Source organism: Emys orbicularis, chromosome 3, assembly GCF_028017835.1.
Source record: "Emys orbicularis isolate rEmyOrb1 chromosome 3, rEmyOrb1.hap1, whole genome shotgun sequence".
Taxonomy (NCBI): Eukaryota; Metazoa; Chordata; order Testudines; family Emydidae; genus Emys; species Emys orbicularis.
In genome coordinates, this window is record NC_088685.1 from 57631298 (window position 1) to 57655431 (window position 24134).

Consider the following 24134-nt stretch of genomic DNA (forward strand, 5'->3'; position numbering starts at 1 on the left):
AGTTCCCTCGGAGACCCCAGTTTGAGAAACTCTGATCTAAACCATTCCTGACAGTTGTTTGGAGATTTTTAAGAGCAGGTTAGACAATGATGGAGACCCCACAATCTCCCTAGGCAATTTATTCCAGTTCTTAACCACCCTGTCAGTTAGGAAGTTTTTCCTAATGTCCAACCTAAACCTCCTTTGCTGCAGTTTAAGCCCATTGATTCTTGTCCTATCCTCAGAAGGAAAGAATTTTTCTCCCTCCTCCTTGTAACAACCTTTTATCTACTTGAAAACTGTTATGTCCCCTCTCAGTCTTCTCTTTTCCAGACTAAACAACCCCTTTTTTTCCCCCCCTCCCAATCTTCCCTCATAGGTCATGTTTTCTAGCCCTTTAATCATTTTTGTTGCTCTTCTCTGGACTTTCTCCAATTTGTTCACATCTTTCCTGAAAAGTGGCACCCAGAACTAGACAATACTCCAGTTGAAGCCTAATCAGCATCAAGTACAGCGGAAGAACTACTTCTCGTGTCTTGCTTACAACACTCCTGCTAATACATCCCAGAATGTTGTTTGCTTTTTTTGCAACAGTGTTACACTGTTGACTCATTTAGCTTGTGGTCCACTATGACCCCCAGATCATATTGGCCCTCAAGTGCTTTTTGAAAACAGGGAACAAATTCACTTTTGAAAGTTTTAGCCACAATCTGAAAATCAGAGTAAAATATAGAACTTCGATGCCAATTTTATAGTCACTTTCCAGAATATAAGAGCACTTAAAACTGAAGCAAGATGCCCTGACTATTCCACATTCAAAGTCTGGTCATCCTATAGTAAAAGCATCACTCCCTTCACCATTACAATATACAAGATCAATAATTTAGCAATTAGATAATTAGAATATAGTTAGAATTGTTTATTAAAGCAAAATTAAGTTATCTAACTTGCAGACAGATGAAAGTTGTTTCTTTAGTTATATTAATATTTTAACAAGTGAAAATTTGCTTTTAAGATTGTGATACTACGCCCCCCACATTCTTCAGAGATACTGTTATAGTTATGACATAAGTATGATGTATTTTATGCAAGATAAGGCATGTGAGATATAAAGGTTATGATTTACTAAATGATCATCCTATTTGTAAGCATGTGTCATTTTTGTATCTGAAGTTAAGAATATGGTCTATGCATCTATTACTAATGTGTTTACACCTCGGAAACGCCCACTAGACAGAATGCAATCAGTCAACAATAGGTCTTAAAAGATGCTAATCTCCTACCAGGAAGCCTTCCTGGGGACGCTGCAAACAGCCTCTGAGTTATAGCTGCAGGGACATGTGACCAAGCCACCTGGTACTGGACTTCATGATAATAGTAGTGTTTTTCCACTGACCGGGGGTGGGAATCAAACTGGGAGACAAAGGATTCCCGCCATATACAAAAACTATGCAAGGCAGGGTAGTGACATTGTTGTGGTTCATTCTTCATTGACTCCCCATTCGAGAAGGAGGACTGCTGGAAACACCCGAAAACAAAGACTGGACTATGGGACAAGAGCCTAGCCCAGGCTAGAGGGTTGTCTGGCCTGTGAAAGGAATGTCTGGAGTTTTAAGCAGCAAGCAAGTTCAGCTTGCCTTCAAGAATCTGTTATCTGCCTAAAACTAAGTTTAGGGTGAGAGTTTGCTACTTATAACCAATTTCTTTAGTATATTAAGCTTAGATTGCATGTTTGTTTTATCTGCTAAGTAATCTGCTTTGATCCGTTTGCTATGTTTTCTTATTGGCATTTCCTGACAGTCAATGGAGGATGTCTTTTGAACTACGTCAATTGTCCTACAGCACAGGGAAATGGAATTTTTTGGGGTGGCTTTGCCTTTCAGATAAAGGTTTCATATTTTTGACCTTCAGCGACTTGTTATTTCATGCTTGCATATGCAAAGACACACTTTACTGCTCACATGAATCTTGCAAGGACTCTTGAAGTTTTAAATAAAAATTGCGCTACAGTTTTTAGTGGTTTTAAGATATCCTCATACAAGATTCTTCTGACTAAGGTTTATCTACTAAACAACCTGCAGCTTGGCAACTTAATAAATAAATAAAATCAGTCTAGTTACATTGGTGCAACCTCCTGGTATAGTTACACAAATGGAAATATTCACCTAAGAAATTACTCACCTTGTGCAGTAATGATGGTTCTTTGAGATGTGTGTCCCTGCGGGTGCTCCACTCTAGATGTCGATGCGTCCCTGCGCCGGAGATCGGAGATTTCTCGCAGCAGTAATTGGCCGGGGGAAGGGCGTGCACAGGAGTCATCTCGTGCAGCCGTTGGCACCTCCTGTAGCACGCTCTCCCCCGACCGTCCCCTCTGTTCCTTCTCTACCGCAGAGCTCAGCTGTGTGAACTCCGAAGTAGAGGGGAGGAGGGTGGGTAGTGGAGCACCCACAGGGGGACACATCTCGAAGAACCATCGTTACTACACAAGATAAGTAACTTCGTCGTCGTCTTCATCATCAAGTGGTGTCCCTGTGGGTGCTCCACTCCAGGTGCTTGTAGAACAGTACCCCACCAGGGGTGGTAGGAGTTCGGAGTTATGTATAAGTGTGTGATGAGAGCACTGTAAGGCCAATGATAAGAGTCTGAAACAAGGCCTTGGGTGATAGTGTAATGCTTTGCAAAAGTGTGCTCCGATGTCCAGGTTACAGCTCTACAAATATCTATTAAGGGGACATTGTTCAAGAATGCAATCAACGTTGCCATGGCTCGCGCTGAGTGGGATCTGAGGCCCACGGGGGGTTCTTTGTGATGCAGGCGGTAGCAAGTTTGAATACAGGTAGAGACCCATTTGGAGAGTCTCTGGGTCAATATTGTAGAGCCCTTGGAGCACTCTGCTGTAAACACGAATAGTCTTGGTGACTTGCGAAATGGTTTAGTTCTGTCCAAGTAGAAGGCTACAGCCCGTCTGACATCCAGCATGTGCAATGTTGCTTCTCGAGAGTCGTTATATGGCTTGGAGTAGAAGGCAGGTAAGTGTATGGCTTGGTTAATATGAAAATTTGTAGCCACTTTGGTCAAGAATTTTGGGTGACGACATAACATGATTTTGTCTTTGGTAAATACAGTGTACGGTGGTTCAGTCATCAATGCTCCTATTTCGCTGACACGTCCGGCAGACGTGATTGCCACTAGGAATGTGACCTTCATTGACATATGAAGGAGCGAGCAGGTTGCTAGAGGCTCGAAGGGTGGTCTTGAGACATTTGAGCACAAGATTGAGATCCCATGGTGGTGCAGGTTGGCGTACTTCTGGGTACATGTTCTGTATACCTGCTAGAAAGCGCCGTGTAATTAGGTGAGCAAATATTGAAGCCCCTTCTACCTGTTTGTGGAGGGCCGTAATGGCAATGAGGTGTACTTTAATAGACCTTATGGCTAACCCCATTTCCTTCAGTTGCAGTAGGTAGTCTAGGATCATAGATAGAGGCGCCATGGTCGCGTCCAGCTGTTTTTGCTAACACCAAAGGGAGAACCTTCTCCACTTGTGGCGGTAAGTATTTCTAGTGGTGAGGCGATGGCTATTTAGTAATACCTGTTTTACTTTCTCCAAACAGTTCAATTCCCCATGTTGGAACCAGAGAGGAGCCATGCTTTGAGATGAAGTTTCGCTGGGTCTGGATGGAGCATCAGGCCCTTGTTCTGGGACAGGAGGTCCATCCGGAAAGGCAATGGTTGTGGGGCACAGACTGCTAGACGTGAGAGGTACGGAAACCAAGTCTGTCTGGGCCATGTGGGGACAGCGAGAATGATGTATGCTCTGTCGAGTCGTATCTTGCAGATGACCCGTGGGATCAGTGGGATCGGTGGGAAGGCATACAGCAGTGACACATTCCATGGGACGAGGAAGGCATCCCCTAACGATCCCAGTGCCCGGCCTGCCCTAGAGCAAAATAGTGAACATTTGTGATTTGTCGCTGAGGCGAAAAGGTCAATTACTGGGTGACCCCATTTTTGGAATATTGTGTCGAAAACACTGTAGTTGATTTCCCACTCATGTTCCTGTGAGAAGTGCCTGCTGAGGTTGCCAGCTGTAGTGTTTTGGCACCCTGGTAGGTATGATGCTGTGATGTTTATAGTGTTGCAGATGCAGAAGTTCCATAAATTCACAGCTTCTACACATAGCGAGTGAGACCTGGCTCCTCCTTGGCGATTGATGTAAAACATGCATGCCACACTGTCGGTGAGAATAGAGATTGAGGTTTCTCGTATGAGTGGGAGGAAGTGTCGGCATGCATTGCGTACCACGCGGAGTTTCAGGAGATGGATATGTAGTCCGGTTTCCATCACAGACCACTTGCCTTGCACATTGTGGTGATCCAAGTGGGCGCCCCAACCTATCAGGGAGGCATCTGTTGTAATAATCACTGATGGGGGGGGGGGGGTGTCTTGTTGAAAGGGAATCCCAGAGCATACGTTCCCTGGCTGTGTCCACCATTGTAGGGAGAGGATAACCCTTGGTGTCAGTGTCACGTGTCTGTTGAGAGAGTGTTTGCTGGGTGCATAGACCGTGCTCACCAGTGCTGCAGACAGCACATATGGAGTCTGGCATACTTTACTACAAAAGTCGTAGCTGCCATATGTCCCAGGATCTGAAGGCATGTCCTCACTGAAATTTGTGGGCTGATGGTCACCATGGAAATGATTGGTCAATGTAGTAAATCTGTGGTTTGGCAGTATTGCCTTGGCTTGTATGGAGTCTAGGTCGGCTCCAATAAACTCCAATTGCTGGGTTGGTTTTAGGGTGGATTTCTTTTCATTTATCTGTAGACTTAGTTGGTGAAACAGGCCTGTGGTCTTCAGCATGCATGCCGTTTCTTGTTGGTTGGCACCCTTGAGAAGGCAATCATCCAAATAGGGTAAGATTATGACTCCATTGCATCGTAAATGTGCTGCTACTGCCGCAAGCGTTTTTGAGAATACACGGGGAGCAGTAGACAGTCCGAAGGGAAGGACCCTGTATTGGTAGTGATTGGGTCCTACTGTGAACCTCAGGAACCCTCTGTGGGCAGGATGTACATAATATGGAAGTATGCATCTTGGAGGTCAAGGGCTGCAAACCAATCCCCTGTATCTAGTGCTGGGATTGTGGCCAGAGTGACCATTTTGAACCTGTGGTTGTGTACGAACCTGTTGAGTTTTCGGAGATCTAAGATTGGTCTCCATCCCCCTCCTTTCTTCTCTGTCAGGAAATATTTGGAATAAAAACCCCTCCCTCAGTATTGATGTGGTACTGGTTCTACAGCACCCAGCAGTAGGAGGTGGTCTACTTCCTGTTGCAGAAGGTGCTTGTGAGAGGGGTCCCTAAAGAGGGACAGGGAAGGGGGGATGGCTGTGAAAGGAATGGTGTAGCCAGATTGTATGATCTCCAAAACCCATTGATCTGTGGTTGTTGCAGCCCAGGCATGGTAAAATGGGCATAGGAGATGACCAAAATTGTGGGATAGGGTATCTGTTAACGCTAGAAATGTGAGGAGGTCGTGCATCCCCTCGACCAAGACTTCAAAATTGTGGCTTAGATGTAGATGGACAGGTGGACGAGGCCTGGTTCTGTGGAGCTCGTCATCTGAGCCTGTTGTTTCGGTCTGTTCTGAGTGAAGTATCGTGGTTGTGGACGGTTAAACGAGGTGTCTCATGACCTTTAGTATGGTGTAAAGCGAGGGCGTTTGTCAGGCGGTGGGTATATGCCTAGTGTATGCAGCATTGCTTGGGAGGCCTTCATAGTACGGAGGAGGTCGGCAGTTTGCGACGAGAATAGTTTATGCCTATCGAAGGGGAGGCCCTCCACTTTTAGTGGTAGTTCTTTTGGGATTCCGGAAGCCTGCAACCATGATGTTCTTCTCATAACCACAGCTGTTGCGGTTGTTCGGGCAGCTGTGTCCACTATATCCATTGAGGCTTGCAGCGCTGTGCGGGCTATTAACTGACCCTTGTTGATAACGGCAGTGAGTTGAGGAAGTTTATGCTCAGGAAGGTCCTCCACAAGCTCTTGTATTTTACTATAGTTAGAGTAGTCGTAATTTTCTAGTAGAGCAGAATGGTTGGCAACTCTAAGCAGAAGAGTGGGTGACGAGTAAACTTTCCACCCAAAGAGGTCCAGTCTGTTGTGTTCTTTATCTTGCAGTGAGGAGTGGAAATGAGGCTGTTTACTGTGTTGATTAGCAGCCTCTATAACCACAGAGCAGGCTTGAGGGTGTGAAAACAAAAATTCCATGCCTTTGGCTGGAACAAAGTATTTCTTGTCAGCCCTTTTGTTGGCGTTTGCCATACTACCTCCGCAGGCTCTATTATAGCCTCATCCATGGGGAGGGCAATCTTGGTCAATGATGTCAGTAAGATTTTTAACAACTCATGTGGTTTCTCCTGCACCTCATGTAAGGCAATTTCTTGGCTGTTTGCTCCTCTTTTGAAGAGTTCTTGGAACTGTTTAAGGTCATCTGCTGTCATAGGGGTAGACGGCGTCACCGCTTCGTCTGGTGCAGAAGAGGAGTGTGGGGCAGGTGGTGAATCATCCAGGTCTGCCTGAGATAGAAGAGGAAGAGATACTATCTCTGTCTCAGGGGGGGTCAGAGATTTCTCTGTGTGGTAATGATAGGTGTACTCTGGAACCTCTTGTTGCTGGGGAAGGGGGACCAGAATAGGGGTTCTGGTATGTGGGCCAAGGACCCCATTGTGGCCATTGCATGGGGTAAGGTAGTAATGGGTAAGGCCAGTGCTGTGCATACCAGGGCTGTGAATGCTCTGAGGGATGAGGCTTCGGCTTCACAGAATTCCACGTAGGTCTCATTTGTGATCGGGATGAACGTTGAGAGGACAAGCGGGTGTCCTGCATATCTCCTTCCTCGCCACTATGCCTGGAGGGTGGTGCAGGAGATGAAGGATGGTACCGTGTTATGTAGCTCGGGGAGTGTTCAGTGCTGAGCAGTGGTGACCGCGATGCCGAAGAAACTGCTATGTCAGCAGGATGCAGGAGTTGCGCTGGTCCCGCCTTGGGGTTGCGGTCGACCGTTGGAGTGCTGACCAGTGCCAGGTTTGGCTTGCTAGCTGGCATCAAGTCTCAGGTCGGTGCTGGTGACGGCAGCATTGACGGTGGTGCCGCTGCCTGTGCCGTGCTCTGCACCGGGGTAGTCGGTGCCATGGAGACTTGACGTCTCAACTCCGGTGCCGCATGTTGGGGCTCAGCAGGAGTCCGCTGAGGGATGGTGCCGGAGGAGCCCGGTGCCTCGTAAGTGCTCACTCTGGATGAATGGAGCACTGAGGGTAAAGACCTCGCTGGGGAAGCGCTCTTTTACTGAGAGACCCTTGCTGGAGAGGTCGAGGCTCGCTTCCTGACAGTTTTGGAAGTCGGAGCCTTATCAGAGCTCAGGGATCTCTGTCTGTGAGACTCCCCGGAGGACGTCTCTTGCGGAGGTTGGAGGGATTTCTCCAGCAGAAGCATTTTCAAGCAGAGATCCCTGTCACGTCTTGCCTTTGATGTTAAGTTGGTGCAATGTGCACATTTCTGGGAGATATGAGTTTCTCCCAGACAGCGAATGCAAGATGTGTGGCCATCAGAGACCGGCATCAGTTCACGGCAGGAGTCACACTTTTTAAATCCTGTTGAGCCCGGCATGACTGCAGTTAAGCCTCTCCCGCCTCTCGAGAGAGAAGGGTGGGAGTTAATTGTAAAGGTAAACTGTAGAAACTGTTCCCAAATGGGGAGTTAAGAAGCCTTCTTCGTTCTTCTCTTTTCCCTGTTTTTTTTTTTTTTTTAGAAAAACTTCTAAGAGGAACTAAGGAAACTAACTAAACAATGTAACTAAGTATAGACTAAAAAGAAGTTCCTAAGTAACTTGTATACTTTCGGGGGGGGGGGGGAAGAAAGAGAGCACTGCGTGGAGCTCCGTCTGCCGCCGAGGACAGTTGAGAAGGAACTGAGGGGATAGTCGGGGAAGCGCATGCTACAGGAGGTGCTAATGGCTACATGAGACGACTCCTGTGCGCGCCCTTCCCCCTGCCAAGTTCTGCTGCGAGAAATCTCCGATCTCCAGCGCAGGGAGGCACCGACACCTAGAGTGGGGCACCCACAGGGACACGACTCGATGAAGAACCTTGGGTACTGCCAAGCTAACATTTAATACTGAGAAGATTCAACATTTAATTTCACCCAGAGATTTTTTTTCCTCAAGGTCATAAAGTTAAAGACTGTCTAAGGGCCATGCACCACATACATTTAAACATGAAAGTGTTTATTTTTATTTCAATTAACACTAATTTGAATTTATTTTAAATAAACCTATTTTGCTCAGATACAACTCTACCCCAAATAAATGAATTTTATAACCATCTCCCCCTTCTGGTCTCAGATCAGGAGAGAAAAAAAAACATTTAACAAACCTATCTAGTTAGAGAAATTCTCTGCAACTGTCCACCTCAAGTTGAACATTACCATGGGCGCAGATGAGCTTGGAGCTGAACTTTATCCATCAATCATGGTACTCATTCTGATGCTGAAGGAGCCATATATTTGAAAACCACCCCCCAAGACAAACTATAAAAATGAAATCTCTTCCTTCCTAGCCAGCAAGCAGGGCCCTGTTAAAGGATGGGCCCATGGAACCCAAGCCCCCCAGAAGACTAGGGGCTCCATAATTATGACTGTAGATATTTCTTCTTTTTTTTATTTAAAGGGCCCAAAAAACACATGTATTCTGTATACACCTCTGCAAGAGCGGGAAATATAGTTCACAATTTTACATTTTTATTTACTAACTCTTGATACCACACCCTTCTTATAAGATGGTGTGATGAGGCAGAGTGGCCTCCCACTGAGGCAGAGGGGAAGGGACCACACTCTGAACCCTGGTGGGTAGAGTCAGGCCATGCTCACCCCTCCACCAGAAGTCAGGGGGCAGAACAGGAAGTATAAAGGATGGATCAAGGAACTCAGTTGGGCTGCAGCCACCAAAGACGACAGACGCCTGCTGCCCGCTCCTGAGATAGGAGACTGCAGTGGACCCCCACCAACCTGAGGACTGGCCAGGGCTGCCTGCTGACCAAGGCACTGAGAAGTCACTGGGATTGCCACTAGCTACCTACCCTAAGGAGTCAGAAGACACCCCAGAGATGCAAGTATACCCCGAGGGGAGGCCAGGAAGTGGCCTGGGGCAGCCAACCCTACTCTGGCTGCATTTCTGCCAGAGACATAATCAGCGTGTTGCGGCTGGATTCCCTACTGACCCAGTGGTGGAATACTCCACCACTGTTAGGGTCCTAGGCTGGGATGCGGTGGAGTTGGGAGGGCCCATGTACCCCTATACCCTGCCACCCCGCCCCTGGAGTGACAGTCCCCCCCCCGTAGGCCAAGGAGCCTGCATTTGGCAGCCATCCACCAGAGCTAGGACGCCCAACCCTTTTTCTTTTCTTTTTTTTTTTTTTTTGCTCGGCCCTGAGTAAAAGCCCAAGCCACAGACTCCTTACTGCCCCATACTGACTGAGGGCCCAGGCCCATAAATGTTGGCTACTCTGCCCTGACTGCAGGCTAGAGACTCTGACTGCTGCTCTGCCTGGACTGCAGGCCAGAGCCACAGGCTGTGTATTCCCCAGCTAATTCCTTAACTGTGGGCGACCCACAGTGATGTGATGAGGCGGAGTGGCCTCCCGCTGACCCAGAAGAGCAGGGACCACTGCTAACCCACTACAGATGGTTTGAGTGTACTTGACACATCATTTATTTTTAGACATACAACGGTGCACTTGAACTTCAACATGAATATTTAAATTAACATATGTACCACCACATGCTTGCTCGCATTGTCATTGAAAGACATATTCTAACTACTTCTGATATGCTAATTTACAAATCATGGTTTCGTACACCAACTATTGTTTAAAAGAAGCTGCTTTATTAGAAAATAATCAGAAGTTTAATTAGTCTGTTTTAAATCCAGAAAAGCCCCTACAAAAGAGTTGTGAAGTGGCTCGGGGGGGGTGGGGGTGGGGAGGAATAATGCAGCCTGACTGGAGCTGGTGATCAGAGCTGGCCTTAGGGTGATTCACCCAATTCCCCCGAATCGGGCCCCGTGCCGTCCCTAAGGACCCTCCGCCGACGTGCCGCTGAAGGCACCGGCAGCCAAGAGAGCTGCCGCCGAAGTCCCGCTGTCGTCTTCAGTGGCAGCTCTTTCAAATCGGGCCTTGCAGTGCCTAAAGCCGGCCCTGCTGGTGATGTTGAAAATTTGAAAGCAGGAGAAAAGGCTGCAGAAATATAGCAGTGTGTTGCTGCTTTCAAAGCTATGCAAAAAGAAATATCTACCACTGACCAAGTTTCTACAGATCCTGCACTGTGGAGAAAACTAGATGAACAGGCAGACCTGGGTTCCTAAAGGTTTGGCTTTCTGTAGAAACACAGATGTAGAAAACTTCCTGACTTTTGGGCAATTGCAGGGGCGAGAAAAAAGTTTGCTAAAGAACTTTCCATCTTTGACGAAGTTGTTGAGTAATATTGGCTTATTTGCTCTCCATCTACAAGAAATATTTAGCGCTTAGCCTGTTAGTATTTAATCTACTGGAAAAAAAGCTTTTTCAGAAGAACGATTTAGTGACTGGGGATTCTAGAGTGAATGTCACAGTTTCATCCATCTCTGGCTGACTACCTGGCTAAATCTGGACAGAAATAAACCCTCCTATCTGTCCCCAACTACGTATAACACATTAATTGACTTGGTAAGAAAGAAAATTAAAAATACCAAAGCAGGAGAATTACAGCATGCCAACAATTTCTCTAATTGTTGATTCGTTACCTCATGCAGTGCATGTAGACCAAATCACATTCATATTCTGATTCCTCAATTCAGAGGGACAAATAATTGAGTGATTCATTGTTACAACCTTTTAAGAACCACAGGTGCAAAACTGGGCAAAGCTGTGGTGGCTATGATAAATAACCTAGGTTTGGATATGTCTAACTGCCGTGGACAATTGCATGATAATGCTAGTAATATGGCTGGTTGTTTGTCTGCAGGCCCATCTATCATGGAAAATCTCTACTTGTACAATATATTCCCTAAATTTACTTGGAGTCAATGGTGTTAACAGCTGCTCAGATGTAGTAATTTTGGGGAGGTTATGCAGTGACTATACTCTTTCTGCTCTGAATTGACATCTTCCGGAAAATAGTTTCCCATCATGTAAATATTAACACTAGTCAGAGACTGATGACTTTCAAAAGTCTGCCAGATATGCAATGGTGTAGTCGTACCAATTCTACTGTAAGGCACTGTGTCAAAACAATCACAATATTCAACAAGCATTGGAAGATGCATAAAAAAAATACAAATCAGACTCCTGATACTCATTTACATGCAGCTTCTATCAGAAGAAAATGGAACAACTGAAGACAGATTTCATGGCACAACTTTTTAACACTGTGCTTCAGCAGTTCAAACAGACCAGCATCCGGGCTACAATGGACGTACCTCTAAGTACTACTGTTAATTTATCGCTCTCCCTGGAAACATTTGTTGTGTGTTGTGACCAGTTTGAGGATTTTGAATTCAGTACAAAGGGCAGGTCCTACACTTACTTCCTGGTTCGGCGGCAGGCAATCAATCTTCTGGGATCGATCCCGGAAGTGCTCGCTGTCAACGCCGGTACTCCAGCTCGGTGAGAGGAGTACGCGGCATCGACGGGGGAGCCTGCCTGCCGCGTCTGGACCCGCGGTAAGTTCGGACTAAGGTACTTCGAATTCAGCTACGTTATTAACGTAGCTGAATTTGCGTACCTTAGTTCGAAGTGGGGGGTTAGTGTGGACCAGAGTAAAGAAAATGTGCAAAGCAAGTTTCCATATTGTCAACACCGGTTGCATTGTACCCATAAAAGAATGAGTGTGATGAGTAGAGCCAGTACATTTCCTTTTTTCAGATTCAAAGATTCCAAGGCCAGAATGGACTATTGTGATCATCTAGTCTGACCTCCTGAATAACACAAGCCATAGTTTCCCTAAAACAACTCCTAGAGCATATATTTTAGAAAAAACATCCAAACTGGATTTAAATATTGCCAGTGATGGAAATTCCACAACGACCCTGGATAAAGTGTTCCAATGTATGCCTTATTTTCAGTCTGAATTTGTCTACCTTCAATTTCCTGCCATTAGATAGGGTTATACCGGTCTCTGCTAGATTGAAGAGACCATTATTAAATATTTGTTCCCCATGTAGATACTTACACTATAATCAAATCACCCCTTAATCCTCTCTGTTAAACTAAAGAGACTGACTGCTTTGATGCTATCACTATAAGGTGTGTCTTATAATCCTTTAATAATTCTTACGGCTCTTATCTGAACCCCTAAAATTTATCAATATCCTTCTGGAACTGGGGGCACCAAACCTGGACAATATTCCAGCAGTGATTGGATCTATGCTAAATATGACACATTATTTTACCTTTCTATTCCTACTCAAGATTCCCATTTATGCATCCAAGTATCTCACTGGGAGCTTGTCTTCAGCAGATTATCCACTATGACCCTCAAATCATCTTCTAATCACTGCTTCCTAAGTTAGTCCCCCATCCTGTAAGTATAGCCAACATTCTTTGTTCCTAGATGTTTACATTTAACTGTATAAAAATGCCTATTACACTGCTCTACAGCCAAAATGCTTCTGAAATAAATGTAGTCAAACTTTACTAATTCTGGGTCACTGAGAACGAAAATGATGCTTAAAATTGTTGATTGGCTCTAGTTTTCAAGATATGCTATTGGGTCAGTATATACGACCCTTGACTTGGGAATGGCGGAGGATAAGTGAGTTATAAAGGGAAGGGATCTCAATTTAAACCAGAAATGACTAAAATACATCTTTGACTGGATCTAGGAATAAATCTATGACTGGGTTTGGCCAGTACTTGCTTTTTAGGCAAAACAATGAATGATGCCATCTGAAGCTGGTATTGCGTCATACATGATATGAATTGCATCATGTTATTCCTAGAAGTCATGGATGATGCAATCATAACGAAGCTTACATCACTCTGCTGAACAAATTGCCCTATATCAGCTCTAGAAATCATACAGTGTTGTGCTCTCTTATTTGTCAGTGTTTGATTTTGCAAAAGGACACATTTCTGTTTAGCCAAAGTGAGCAGAGATGCCTCGTACTTGTGTGAACAGTGCAGATAACTTCTGCTATGTTTGTGGTGAAGTGACTTTTGCATCACAAAAGCGCAGTATAACCACTATGGTTAAGAAAGCCTATCACCTTTATTTTGGCTGCAAAATTGGAGATCAGGACAAGAGGTGGGCCCCACACATATGCTGCAACACTTGTGCAACAAATCTTCGCCAGTGCTTGAACAGGAAAAGGAAATCTATGCCTTTTGCAGTGCCAATGATTTGGAGAGAGCCAACAGATCATACCAGCAATTGTTACCTCTGCATGTTGGGAAAGGTGTGTCAAAGAAGAAAAAGTGGACTGTGCATTATCCAAACATTCCATCCGCTATATGCCCAGTACCCCACGGAGGAGGACTGCCGGTTCCTGATGCACCAGAATCACTCTCACTTGAGTCAGATGAGGAAGAGGAAGAGGATGAAACTTCTGGTCCTGAACCATCAATGTCACAGGACCCACATTTTCTCCCATCCTCCTTCTCTGAACCACACCTCATAACACAAGGTGAACTGAATGACCTGGTCAGGGATTTGGAACTACCCAAGAGTAAGGCAGAGCTGTTGGGCTCCAGACTACAGCAGTGGAATCTCCTGGCAGGTGATGTTAGGGTTTCCATGTTCCGTGACCGTCAAAAGGATCTTGTCCCATTCTTCTTCATGGAAGGTGATCTTGTAGCCTGCAACAACATCGATGGTGTGATGGCAGCCCTCAACATCGTTCACGATCCAGATGAGTGGAGACTGTTCATTGATTCATCGAAGACGAGTCTTAAAGCTGTTTTACTGCATAATGGCAATGTTTTGCCATCAATTCCAGTTGGTCATGCAGTCCATATGAAGGAAACCTAGGACAAAATGAAACAACTTTTGAGGTGCATAAACTATGACCAACATCAGTGGCAGCTTTGTGGCGATTTGACGGTTGCTTGGTCTGCAGACTGGATACACAAAGTACTGCTGTTTTCTCTGCGAATGGGATAGTCGTGCAAGAGATTCCCACTACGTCAAGAAAGATTGGCCACTCCGACAGTCATTGGAGCCTGGGAGGAAAAGTGTTCCTTGATTCAACAAGTGGTGGATGCTGAAGATTTTGTTACCACTCTTACACATCAAGCTGGGTCTGATGAAGAACTTTGTCAAGGCCATTGACAAAACACAAGCAGCTTTCAAGTACCTCCGTGGAAAATTTCCAAGGTTAAGTGAAGCTAAGATAAAGGAAGGTGTCTTTGTTGGTCCTCAGATTCGTGAACTTCTTCGAGATGATGCATTTGACCATGCACTGCGTGGCAAGGAAAAGACGGCCTGGAAAGCCTTGCAGTTAGTGGCAATAAATTTTCTCGGAAACAACAAGGCCGACAACTACAGGTTGTTGGTGGAAAACCTCCTCAAGGCATACAAAAGCCTTGGTTGCAACATGTCACTAAAGATACATTTTTTGCACTCTCATCTAGATTTTTTTCCACCGAACTGCGGAGCAGTGAGCGACGAGCACGGCGAGCGATTTCACCAGGACATTGCAACAATGGAGAAACGCTATCAGGGCAAATGGAGCCCATCAATGCTTGCAGACTATTGCTGGACAGTGACAAGAGATGCTCCATTTAATGAATACAAGAGACAAGCCAAGAAGCGCCGAGTAGACACTGAATAGGACTAAACTATGTACATAATAGTTTTTTGCCTTTTGTTTCATAATAAATTTTATTTATAACACCCTTTTGCTGATTTTTAAAGTGTTGCATAAACAGGACAGGTGAAATATTATCATGTAAAGCAACCATAAACACATGAAAAGACCTAGGTTTACAATTTATGATTAAAACTCTATCATCTACACAATATACATAGACATAAAATGTAAAAACTTAAATATCTTAGAAACAGTAGCCAATCAGTTGTTTTAATTGTCATATTTGAATTCAGCACATCAAAATACATAATAAATACCACATTTGATCACTGAAGCAGACGACTTCTCAAAAATTGTAGACCAGTGTTATCTACTTGCCTCCTGTTTACCAAGTGATCCAGATTACTGTGAATACATGACCTGCCCTCTTCATTATTTAATCACTTTTCCCATTTTTGGTTCATTTGCAAACTTAAGTTATCTTCCAAACCACTGATAAGTGTAAGGCCAAGAATCAATCCATGTGGGACCCACTGGAAACACAGCTGCTCAATGTCTATTTCTTATTTACAACTACATTTCAGACCTATGAGTTAGCCTGTTTTTAATCATTTAATGTATGCCAAATTAGCTTTATATTCTAGTTTTCAATCAAAAAGCCAGGGGGTGCGAAGTCAAACCCATTACAGAAGTCCAAGTATATTACATCAAATAATGTTACCTTTACCAACCAAATTTGTAATCTCATCAAAATAAAATGTCAAGTTAGATACTGCCAAACTATATTCCTTAAACCCATGTTGATTTGCATTAGTTACATTACCCTCCTTTAATTCTTTGTTAACTGAGTCCTGTATCAGTCGCGCCATTATCTTGCATGGAGTCAATGTCAGGCGGACAGGCCTATAATTACCCGGTTTATCCTGTTTACCCTTTTTAAAAATTGGCACAACATTAGCATTCTTCCAGTCTTCTGGAACTCCCATAGTGGTCAGAGACTTATTGAAAAAAATCAAAATTAGTGGGCCAGCAAGCTCCTCAGCCAGCTCTTACAAAACACTTGCATGCAAAATTATCTGGTCCTGTTGATTTAAAAATGTTTAATTTTAGTAGCTTCTTTTTAACGTTTCCAGAGATACTTGTGGAATGGAAAGAGTGCTATCACCTTATGATGAGACTACATCATTTATTTCTTCCCCAAATAGAGAATGGAAAATATTTAACACTTTGGCCCTGTGTTATTGATAGTTTTACCATTTCCATTTTGTAATGGATCAATACCATTATCTGAAGGAAGCCACCAATTATGACAAATGTTTTCATTAGGGCTCTCAATCGCAGTTAGCTCAAAAAAATTATTCGCGATTGAAAAATTAATAGTGATTAATTGCACTATTAAACAATACAATATCAATTGAAATTAAATATTTTGGATGTTTTGACCCTTTCAAATATACTGATTTCTATTACAACAATACAGTGTACAGTGCTCACTTTATATTATTTTTGATGACAAATATTTGCACTGTAAAAATGATAAAAGAAATAGCATTTTCCAACTCACCTCATGCAAGTACTATAGTGCAATCTCTATCATGAAAGTTTAATTTATAAATGTAGATTTTTTTTTTTTTTTTTTGGTAAAACTTTAGAGCCTACAAGTCCACAGAGTCCTATTTCTTGTTCAGCCAATCGCTAAGACAAATAAGTTTGTTTACACTTATGGGAGATACTGCTGCCTGCTTCTTATTTACGTCACCAGAAAGTGAGAACAGGCATTCGTATTTACTTGCCAGATATGCTAAACATTCATGTGACCCTTCATGCTTCGGCCACCATTCCAGAGGACATGCTTCCATACTGATGATGCTCCTTAAAAAAAGGATGGTTTAATTAAATGTGACTGAACTCCTTTGGGGAAAAATGTATGTCTCCTGCTCTATTTTACCTGCATTCTGCCATATATTTCATGTTATAGCAGTCTCAGATGATGACCCAGCACACTGTTCTTTTTAAGAACACTTTCACAGCAGATTTGACAAAACGCAAACAGGGTACCAATATGAAATTCCTAAAAATAGCTACAGCACTTAACCCAAGTTTTAAGAATCTGAAGTGCCGTCTAAAATCTGAGAGGGACGAGGTGTGGAGCATGCATTCAGAAATCTTAAAAGAGCAACACTCAGATGCAGAAACTACAGAACCCGAACCACCAAAAAGGAAAATCAACCTTTTGCTGGTGGCATCTGACTCAAATAATGCAAATGAACATGTGTCGGTCCACTCTGCTTTGGATCATTATTGAGCAGAACCCATCATAACCATATACACACGTCCTCTGGAATGGTGTTGAAGCATGAAGGGACACATGAATCTTCAGTGCATCTGGCAGGTAAATATCTTGAGATGCCGGCTACAATGGTGCCATGAGAATGCCATGTTCTCACTTTCAGGTGACATTGTAAACAATAAGCAGGGAGCATTATCTCCTGCAAATTGTAACCAAACTTGTTTGTCTGAGCGATTAGCTGAAGTAGGACCGAGTGGACTTTTAGGCTCTTAAGTTTTTTTGAATGCAGTAATTTTTTTGTACATAATTCTACATTTGTAAGTTCAACTGTCATGATAAAGAGATTGCACAATAGTAATTATAATGGGGAATTGAAAACTACTTTTTTTTTTTTTTTTTTTTTTAACAGTGCAAATATTTGTAATAAAAAATAAATAGAAAGTAAGCACTGTACACTTTGTATTCTGTGTTGTAACTGAAATCAATATATCTGAAAATGTAGAAAACATCCAAAAATATTTAAATAAATGGTATTATTGTTTAAATGTGTGATTAATTTGTTTAAACTGATAGTGGTTGGGATTTACCGTAAACCGGAGGACGCATCTGCATCCCTCAAACATGGTGATGTGAAAGTACACATCTTTCAGATCGAGGGCGGCGTACCATTCTCCTGGATCTGGGGGGTGGGGGATGATGGAGGCCAAGGGACCATCATGCAGAACTTCAGCTTCGCTATGAAGCGGTTCAAGTCTCGCAGGTCCAGGATAGGTTGCAGACTACTCTTGGCCTTTGGGATTGAAAAGTAACAAGAATAGAACCCCTTGTTCCAGTACTCTGGAGGAACGACCTCCACCACACCTAGCTGCAGTAAACCCTCTACCTCCTGCACGAAGAGACTCTCGTGAGAAGTGTCCCTGAAGAGGGACAGGAAGGGGAGGTAGGAAGGAGGGGCAGAAAGCAACTGAAGGGTGTAACCCCGCGCCACTGTACTGAAGACCCATCGGTCCGACATTATAGATGCCCATGCAGGGAGAAAAGGAGAAAGGCAGTTGGCAAAAATAGGAAAGGAAGGATCCTGGAACAGTCCAGTAGGTCGCCCTCAGGCACACGCTCCAAATGAGCACTTGCCCACCTACTTATTGCGGGCTGAGCTCGACTGATAAGCCTGCGAAGGCTGGTGGCTATGATACCGCTTGTAGCCTACGGATTTCTTATGGGGAGGCTCCTGGCGAGGGTGGCTCCCCTGGCCCTGAGGCTGCTGTGGCTTGAACCGCTTGCAGGGAGGGCCAGGAACATACATACCCAACATTTTAAGAGTTGTGCAGGAGTTCTTGAGGCATGGAGCTTATTGTCCATCTGTTCCACAAACAGGGCTTGCCCATCGAAGGGAGGTCTTACATCGACTGCTGAGCCTCCGTGGACAAGCCAGAGAGGAACAGCCAGGATACCCAGTGCATAGCAACGGCTGAGGCCAGGGTTTGGGCGGGGATGTCCGCCACATCCAACGCTGCCTGGAGCGTCACCGTGGCTGCAGTCATGCCCTCCTCTATGATTGCCCAGAACTCCTCCTTAAAGTCACAGCATCCCAGGAGAGTCTGATGGTTGGCCACCCTCAACTGGAAACTAGAGGACGAATAAACCTTACGCCCAAACAAGGCTAGTCTCTTCGAGTCCTTTATTCTTAGGGGTAGCTCTGGGTTGACCTTGTTGCTCCCTGTGGTTAACTGCCTCTACCACTAGGAGTTGGGAGCAGGGTGGGTGTACAGGTACTCGTGGCCTTTGGATGGCACAAAGTACTTGTGCTCAGCCCTCTTAAAGATGGAGGGAATAGGAGGGAGTTTGCCACAGGGTATTAGTGATCTTTGAGACCCCCTCATGAAGGGGCAAAGTCACCCTGGCCAGTGCTGTGGAGCAGAGGACATCAAAGGAGAGTCTCAGGACTCCTTTAACTCCTCCACCTGAAGGCCCAGGTTGGCAGTGATCCTCTTCAGTAGTTCCTGGTTCACTTTAGCATCATCCAGAGGAACCAGGGGAGGGGGCCCCATTATAGTCTCGCCTGGTGACAAGGATGCCCATGCCGTAGGGTCCTCCACAACCAATGGTGGCCCAGTGGCTTGCTCCCCTACTCCCTGTTGGACCTGCAGGGTCCTTGCACCTGAGGTTCCGTGCACCGGAGGAGGGCTGGAGAGAGAGGCCGTTGGTCTCTGAGGCTCCGAGCATCAAGGGGAAGGCCTGGGTGAAACCCCCCCCCGCCCCAGGTTCCATGGGTACCACCGCTCTACCCCGACCAATGCCAGTCACTCCGCCTGGAGTCTGATCTGGAACGGGGTCTTGGGGACCGGTGGCGCTTGACGGATCTGCGACAGCCTGGAGCCGGCAATCTAGGTCTAGCGCTTGACAAATGGTACCAGGATGAGGAGTGGGACTGGGAGAGGAATGGTAGCATCAATTGCTTGACGGGTCCCTGAAGCGGTACTATGGTCTTGGAGATACTGGGTGCTGGGGCCAGTACTCCTGGCTGGGGGCAGGTGGGGGGGGCATGTGCTTCCAGAGGTTTGCGCCTGGTCACCGGCAAGCTGCACCTAAAGCCTCTCTGCCAGTGCCCAATATCTGGGAACCGAATGAGGCCGTGCTGCATCTGCCTTTCACAGTCAGAGGCGTGGCGGCTACGGAAGGGCGAGCGCTGGTGGGACGTCCCCCATGACGGGGAACGGTGCCGCTGAGGTGGGGACCACACTGGTCCGAACGCAGGTTTACCCTGTCAACGGGGAACCGCAGGAGCCAGTGTGGGCGGCACCGGGAGGGACATGATCTGTACCACCTGCAGGGCCTCTGGTGAGGACAGTACCTGGAGCTGGCAGAGGCCCCTGCCACTATCCGGGGTGGCTGGCGGGCATTGGGCTAGGTTACCCTGCTCAACCAGAGCTTGGGCCGAAGATCCCGACAGGGGTGAAGAGATACCCAGCCTGGGACCTGGCTCACACCCAGTATTATCCTTTCCCTTGCGGGAAGTTGGAGATTGAGCCCATGCCGCCTTCTTGGTCGGAGCCACTGATGGGGATTGTGGACGGCCAGTGGACGGTCCTGGTGGGGTGCTGCGTACCGAGGTCACAGTGCTCGGCGCGGAGTCGGAGCGTTGCTCTGGTGCCGGGGTGAGGGCCAACTCCATAAGGATTGCTCTTAAGCAAATATCTTGCTCCTTCTTAGTCCTTGGCTTGAAGGACTTGCAAATTTTGCACTTTTCACTAACGTGCCCTTCACCCAAGCAACGCAGACAGCTGCTGTGTGGATCACTAATGGGCATGGGCCTCTTGCAGCAATCACAGGGCTTAAAGCCTGGGGACCAGGGCATGGCCCATCCCGAGACAAAGTCCCGTTTGGGACCTACAAAGTCTCTAACTATAGCTAAGGGATTTACTAACACTAATAGAAAACTACATACACTATCATACAAGAATTAACAAGTTCATATGAACAAGAAAGCAACAGCGCCAGCTGAAGCAGCAACAGTTCCAGCATGGTCACTGGCAGCAAGAAGGAACTGTGGGTTGGGCGGAGCCGGCAGTGCCCTATACACCATGGCATATGCGTGCAACTCCAAGGGGCGCTGGAGCTGGTCCCCTACAGATATTGCTGAGGGAAAAAGCTTCCGGCACCAGTGCATGTGGTGAGCACACACACTGAAGTTGAACGGACATGAGAAAGCACTCTAAGGAGAACTGGATTGTACAGCAGAAAAAGTAAACCGGAAAGATTTTCACTAATTTCAGTTAAATATTAGATATTACTTAGAGCAATAGTAGGCACAACATTTTCAGAAAGCAGTATTTAAGTTGACAACATCCCTTTCAGAGTACTCGTTTACTGAACAAACTCCAGCCCAGGAGATATTTTTTTCCCCCAACATTCTTTTGCCAAAAGTTTATATTCAGCTAAACTAGCTCTGTAGTCAGAGTATAGATTCTTTAAGTTATGACAAATATTGTCAAACCCATGACACTTATCTATTGAATCAGTGTGTAACCGGAAACTGTTTTTACTAGTTTGCTATCCATCTGAAACTACATCCTTAGTTTCAAGCCACCATGCAGGCTATTACACATTTTATAACTTCAGTCATATTCTGCCAGATATAGGACAGTATGAATTGCAGATATGGCTGCTCAGTTTCTCCTTGATTATTAGAAAACATTATTTGCACAGTGCTAGCCCCTACTAGCCCCAGAACCCATTATGTTTGGCACTGTTCAAATACACAAAGAGACAGTCCCTGCTCCAAAGATCTTATCTCAAGCGTAAGACAGGACATTAGGTGGTTATAGAGACAAGCGAGTAAAGGAAAACAAAATGAGATAATATATTGTCAGCATGATAGACAGCTGGTGTGCTGAGACCATTGCTTAAGTGTTTCAAAAGCATAACAAAAGCAGTGATTTAAGGAGGGATATGAATGATGTGAAGTGTTTTTGTGGCTGTTTATGGGGAAATCTACCCATGTGTGAGAGGTAGCAAGGGCACAAGCATCAAGGTGCTGTTTCAAAGTGTAACAAATGGGTGATGAATGCTGGCATCTGTGGCACACCACATAAATGCTGTGGATATGACAACTCCTGTAAGAGTTGATAAGTATCATGGCAATAGACCAGGAAGGGCCTTGAAAACAGACAGATGAAATCCTGGCCCCACTGAAGTAACAATAGGAATTTTGCCATTATCTTAAAAAAAAAAATCAGACAAAGGAACAGTATCCAGGAACTCTTAGTCTTGATATACACATTTTGTGGTGGTAAAAACTTGCAAATACACACTAGCAAAAAGACATTTAGTGCCTCGGTCATATCAGTTCATGTATTTTTCTCAGAATTATTCTGTTTTGAATATATCCCAGCATCTTTTGACTATGGCTTAGTGTTGGCCAGAAATCTTCATTGTCTTCTCCAAATTACTTAAGAAAAAGTTTGGTGTATTTAACAATTTAGAATTTTATGAGTAGTTTAATTTTTTTCCACTCTCCAGTAAGCACCACAACTATGCTGACTTTTACCTGTGTTAAAATACACTTTTAGAGACCTTCAACCCTATTCAATTTTACGTTTTTCCTATATCGCCCATCACCATAGTATTAAAAAGAGACAAACTGTAAGCTGTTATTTTTATTAATCATTCATCTTTGGTATCCAGGTCATTACTAGTTGTACTGAACTTCACTGGTCTTAGGGCATCCATCACAATTACTAAGCTTCTAAAAATGTAAGGGAAGACTGTCCCAAGTCGACAGTCTCTCCCACTCCTTATACAAACCCCTGTTCCTCCTCCTCAACATCCCTTGACTGCGTTCTCCAGTGGAGGGGAGGCAACTCAAGCAGACTTCTACACTTGTATTTGAGGTAAGCTAATAGAACTGGTCCCCATCCAGCAAACTTGATGTGCAAAGCTGACATCACATAACTAGAGCACTGAAAGGAATATCACCTCCCTATTCTGCAAAACATGTGTGACGTCATCTAGTGCAAAAGATACAAAGAACTCCAGTTTCATACCCCAATAGGGCAAGATTTTTCAAATATTTGGTTATAATTCTGTGCGATGTTAAGACTATATACATTCCCTGTGTAATTTAATATCTTAAACACTTATAACAGAGGGGTAGCCGTGTTAGTCTGGATCTGTAAAAAGGAACAAAGAGTCCTGTGGCACCTTATAGACTAACAGATGTATTGGAGCATAAGCTTTCGTGGGTGAATACCCACTTCGTCAGACGCGCTTATAGTTTTCCTCTTAGTAAGATCCAAAGAAAAGATGGGACCTTTACATGGGTAACAAGGATGTCTAGAGAGATAACAGTTAATGGTAAAAATAGTTTTTGGAAAGGGTAAAAACCTCATGAGTCAGAGTTTAAGCTGGTCTCTAACTATTAAGGATTAGGATAACACCATTATGGGAGCAAGTTTTTTGCAACTTCCTCTGAGGCATCTGGTGCTGGTCACTGATGGAGACAATACTGGACTAGCTGGACCACAGGTCTGATCCAGTATGGCAATTCTTATGTTAAAAACATTTTACCTTTCAATTAATAACTGAATTCAAACAAATTCTATTCCTTACAAGGAAGCACATACTATTTTTCTTATTCAGATGCCACTTCGCATTATTAAGGTAAAAAGTATAATGAACTGTTTAATGCCAAGTTCAAACACACAATTCCTGAAAGAACTTACGACTACTTCCAAGTTCCTCAAACAGGAATTTCACTTTCTCCCACTCAGTGGAATTTCTCTTCTGGGGAACATCCAACGGAACGAAGGCACTATAAACAAGAAAAAAAAAGTTAACACTTTTTAAAATTTTTAATAGTCATTAAAACTTCAGAACTGCAATAGACTGCCACTTAAAAGAAATATTTTAAGGGGAATCAATCTACCCCTGAAGAAAAAAAAATCTCCTACATCAAGCTGAATTATATATACACACACACAAAAAGAATGATTTTCTTCCAGACCAATTTTTCGTTTTAGTTTATATCCCTTCATACTAGCTATGCTTTTGTATAAATCAGTTTCCAATGTTGCAAATATTCTGCCTGCAAGTTATAAGGAGTATAATAGTGCTCTCTTCAGTTAAACTACCTGTTTAGGATAGCTATCTTATTTTCAGTGTACAGCTCTGGGTTCTTCGTACATCGAAAATAATGGAGGGCATGTTATCAGATGCAGCAGCACTGACCAACTGCACAGTTGAGAGCGGGGACTTAAGCATTTCAGTTATCCATTCAGTGTTGGACGGCATTAACTTGCACTTTTTTTATACTGCTGTAGAAAATGCTTGTTAAGCTAAAATACTTATCTTCATAATACATTTTGGCCCAATTTGAATATCCAATACACTAATTTGTACAAATATAGTCACTCAACATGTTTGAAATAAACTAGTTTTTTCTAAAAAGGCCATCTGTTTCCATTTTATTCTTGCAGTTATAAAGTCTCATGCTATATCATTTATGCTGACCCCATGGTCCAAGAACA

General features: G+C 44.4%; 1 protein-coding gene across 2 annotated transcripts in view; it reads right to left on the reverse strand.

The window, feature by feature from the left end:
- The window catches only part of LMBRD1 (LMBR1 domain containing 1), a 258648-nt gene that overhangs the window by 154908 nt on the left and 79606 nt on the right, over positions 1-24134 (reverse strand). For both annotated transcript variants that reach the window (XM_065400966.1, XM_065400965.1), the window contains exon 6: positions 23331-23419. In XM_065400966.1, coding sequence (XP_065257038.1) covers positions 23331-23419 — 89 coding nt within the window. The remainder of the gene's footprint in view (positions 1-23330; positions 23420-24134) is intronic.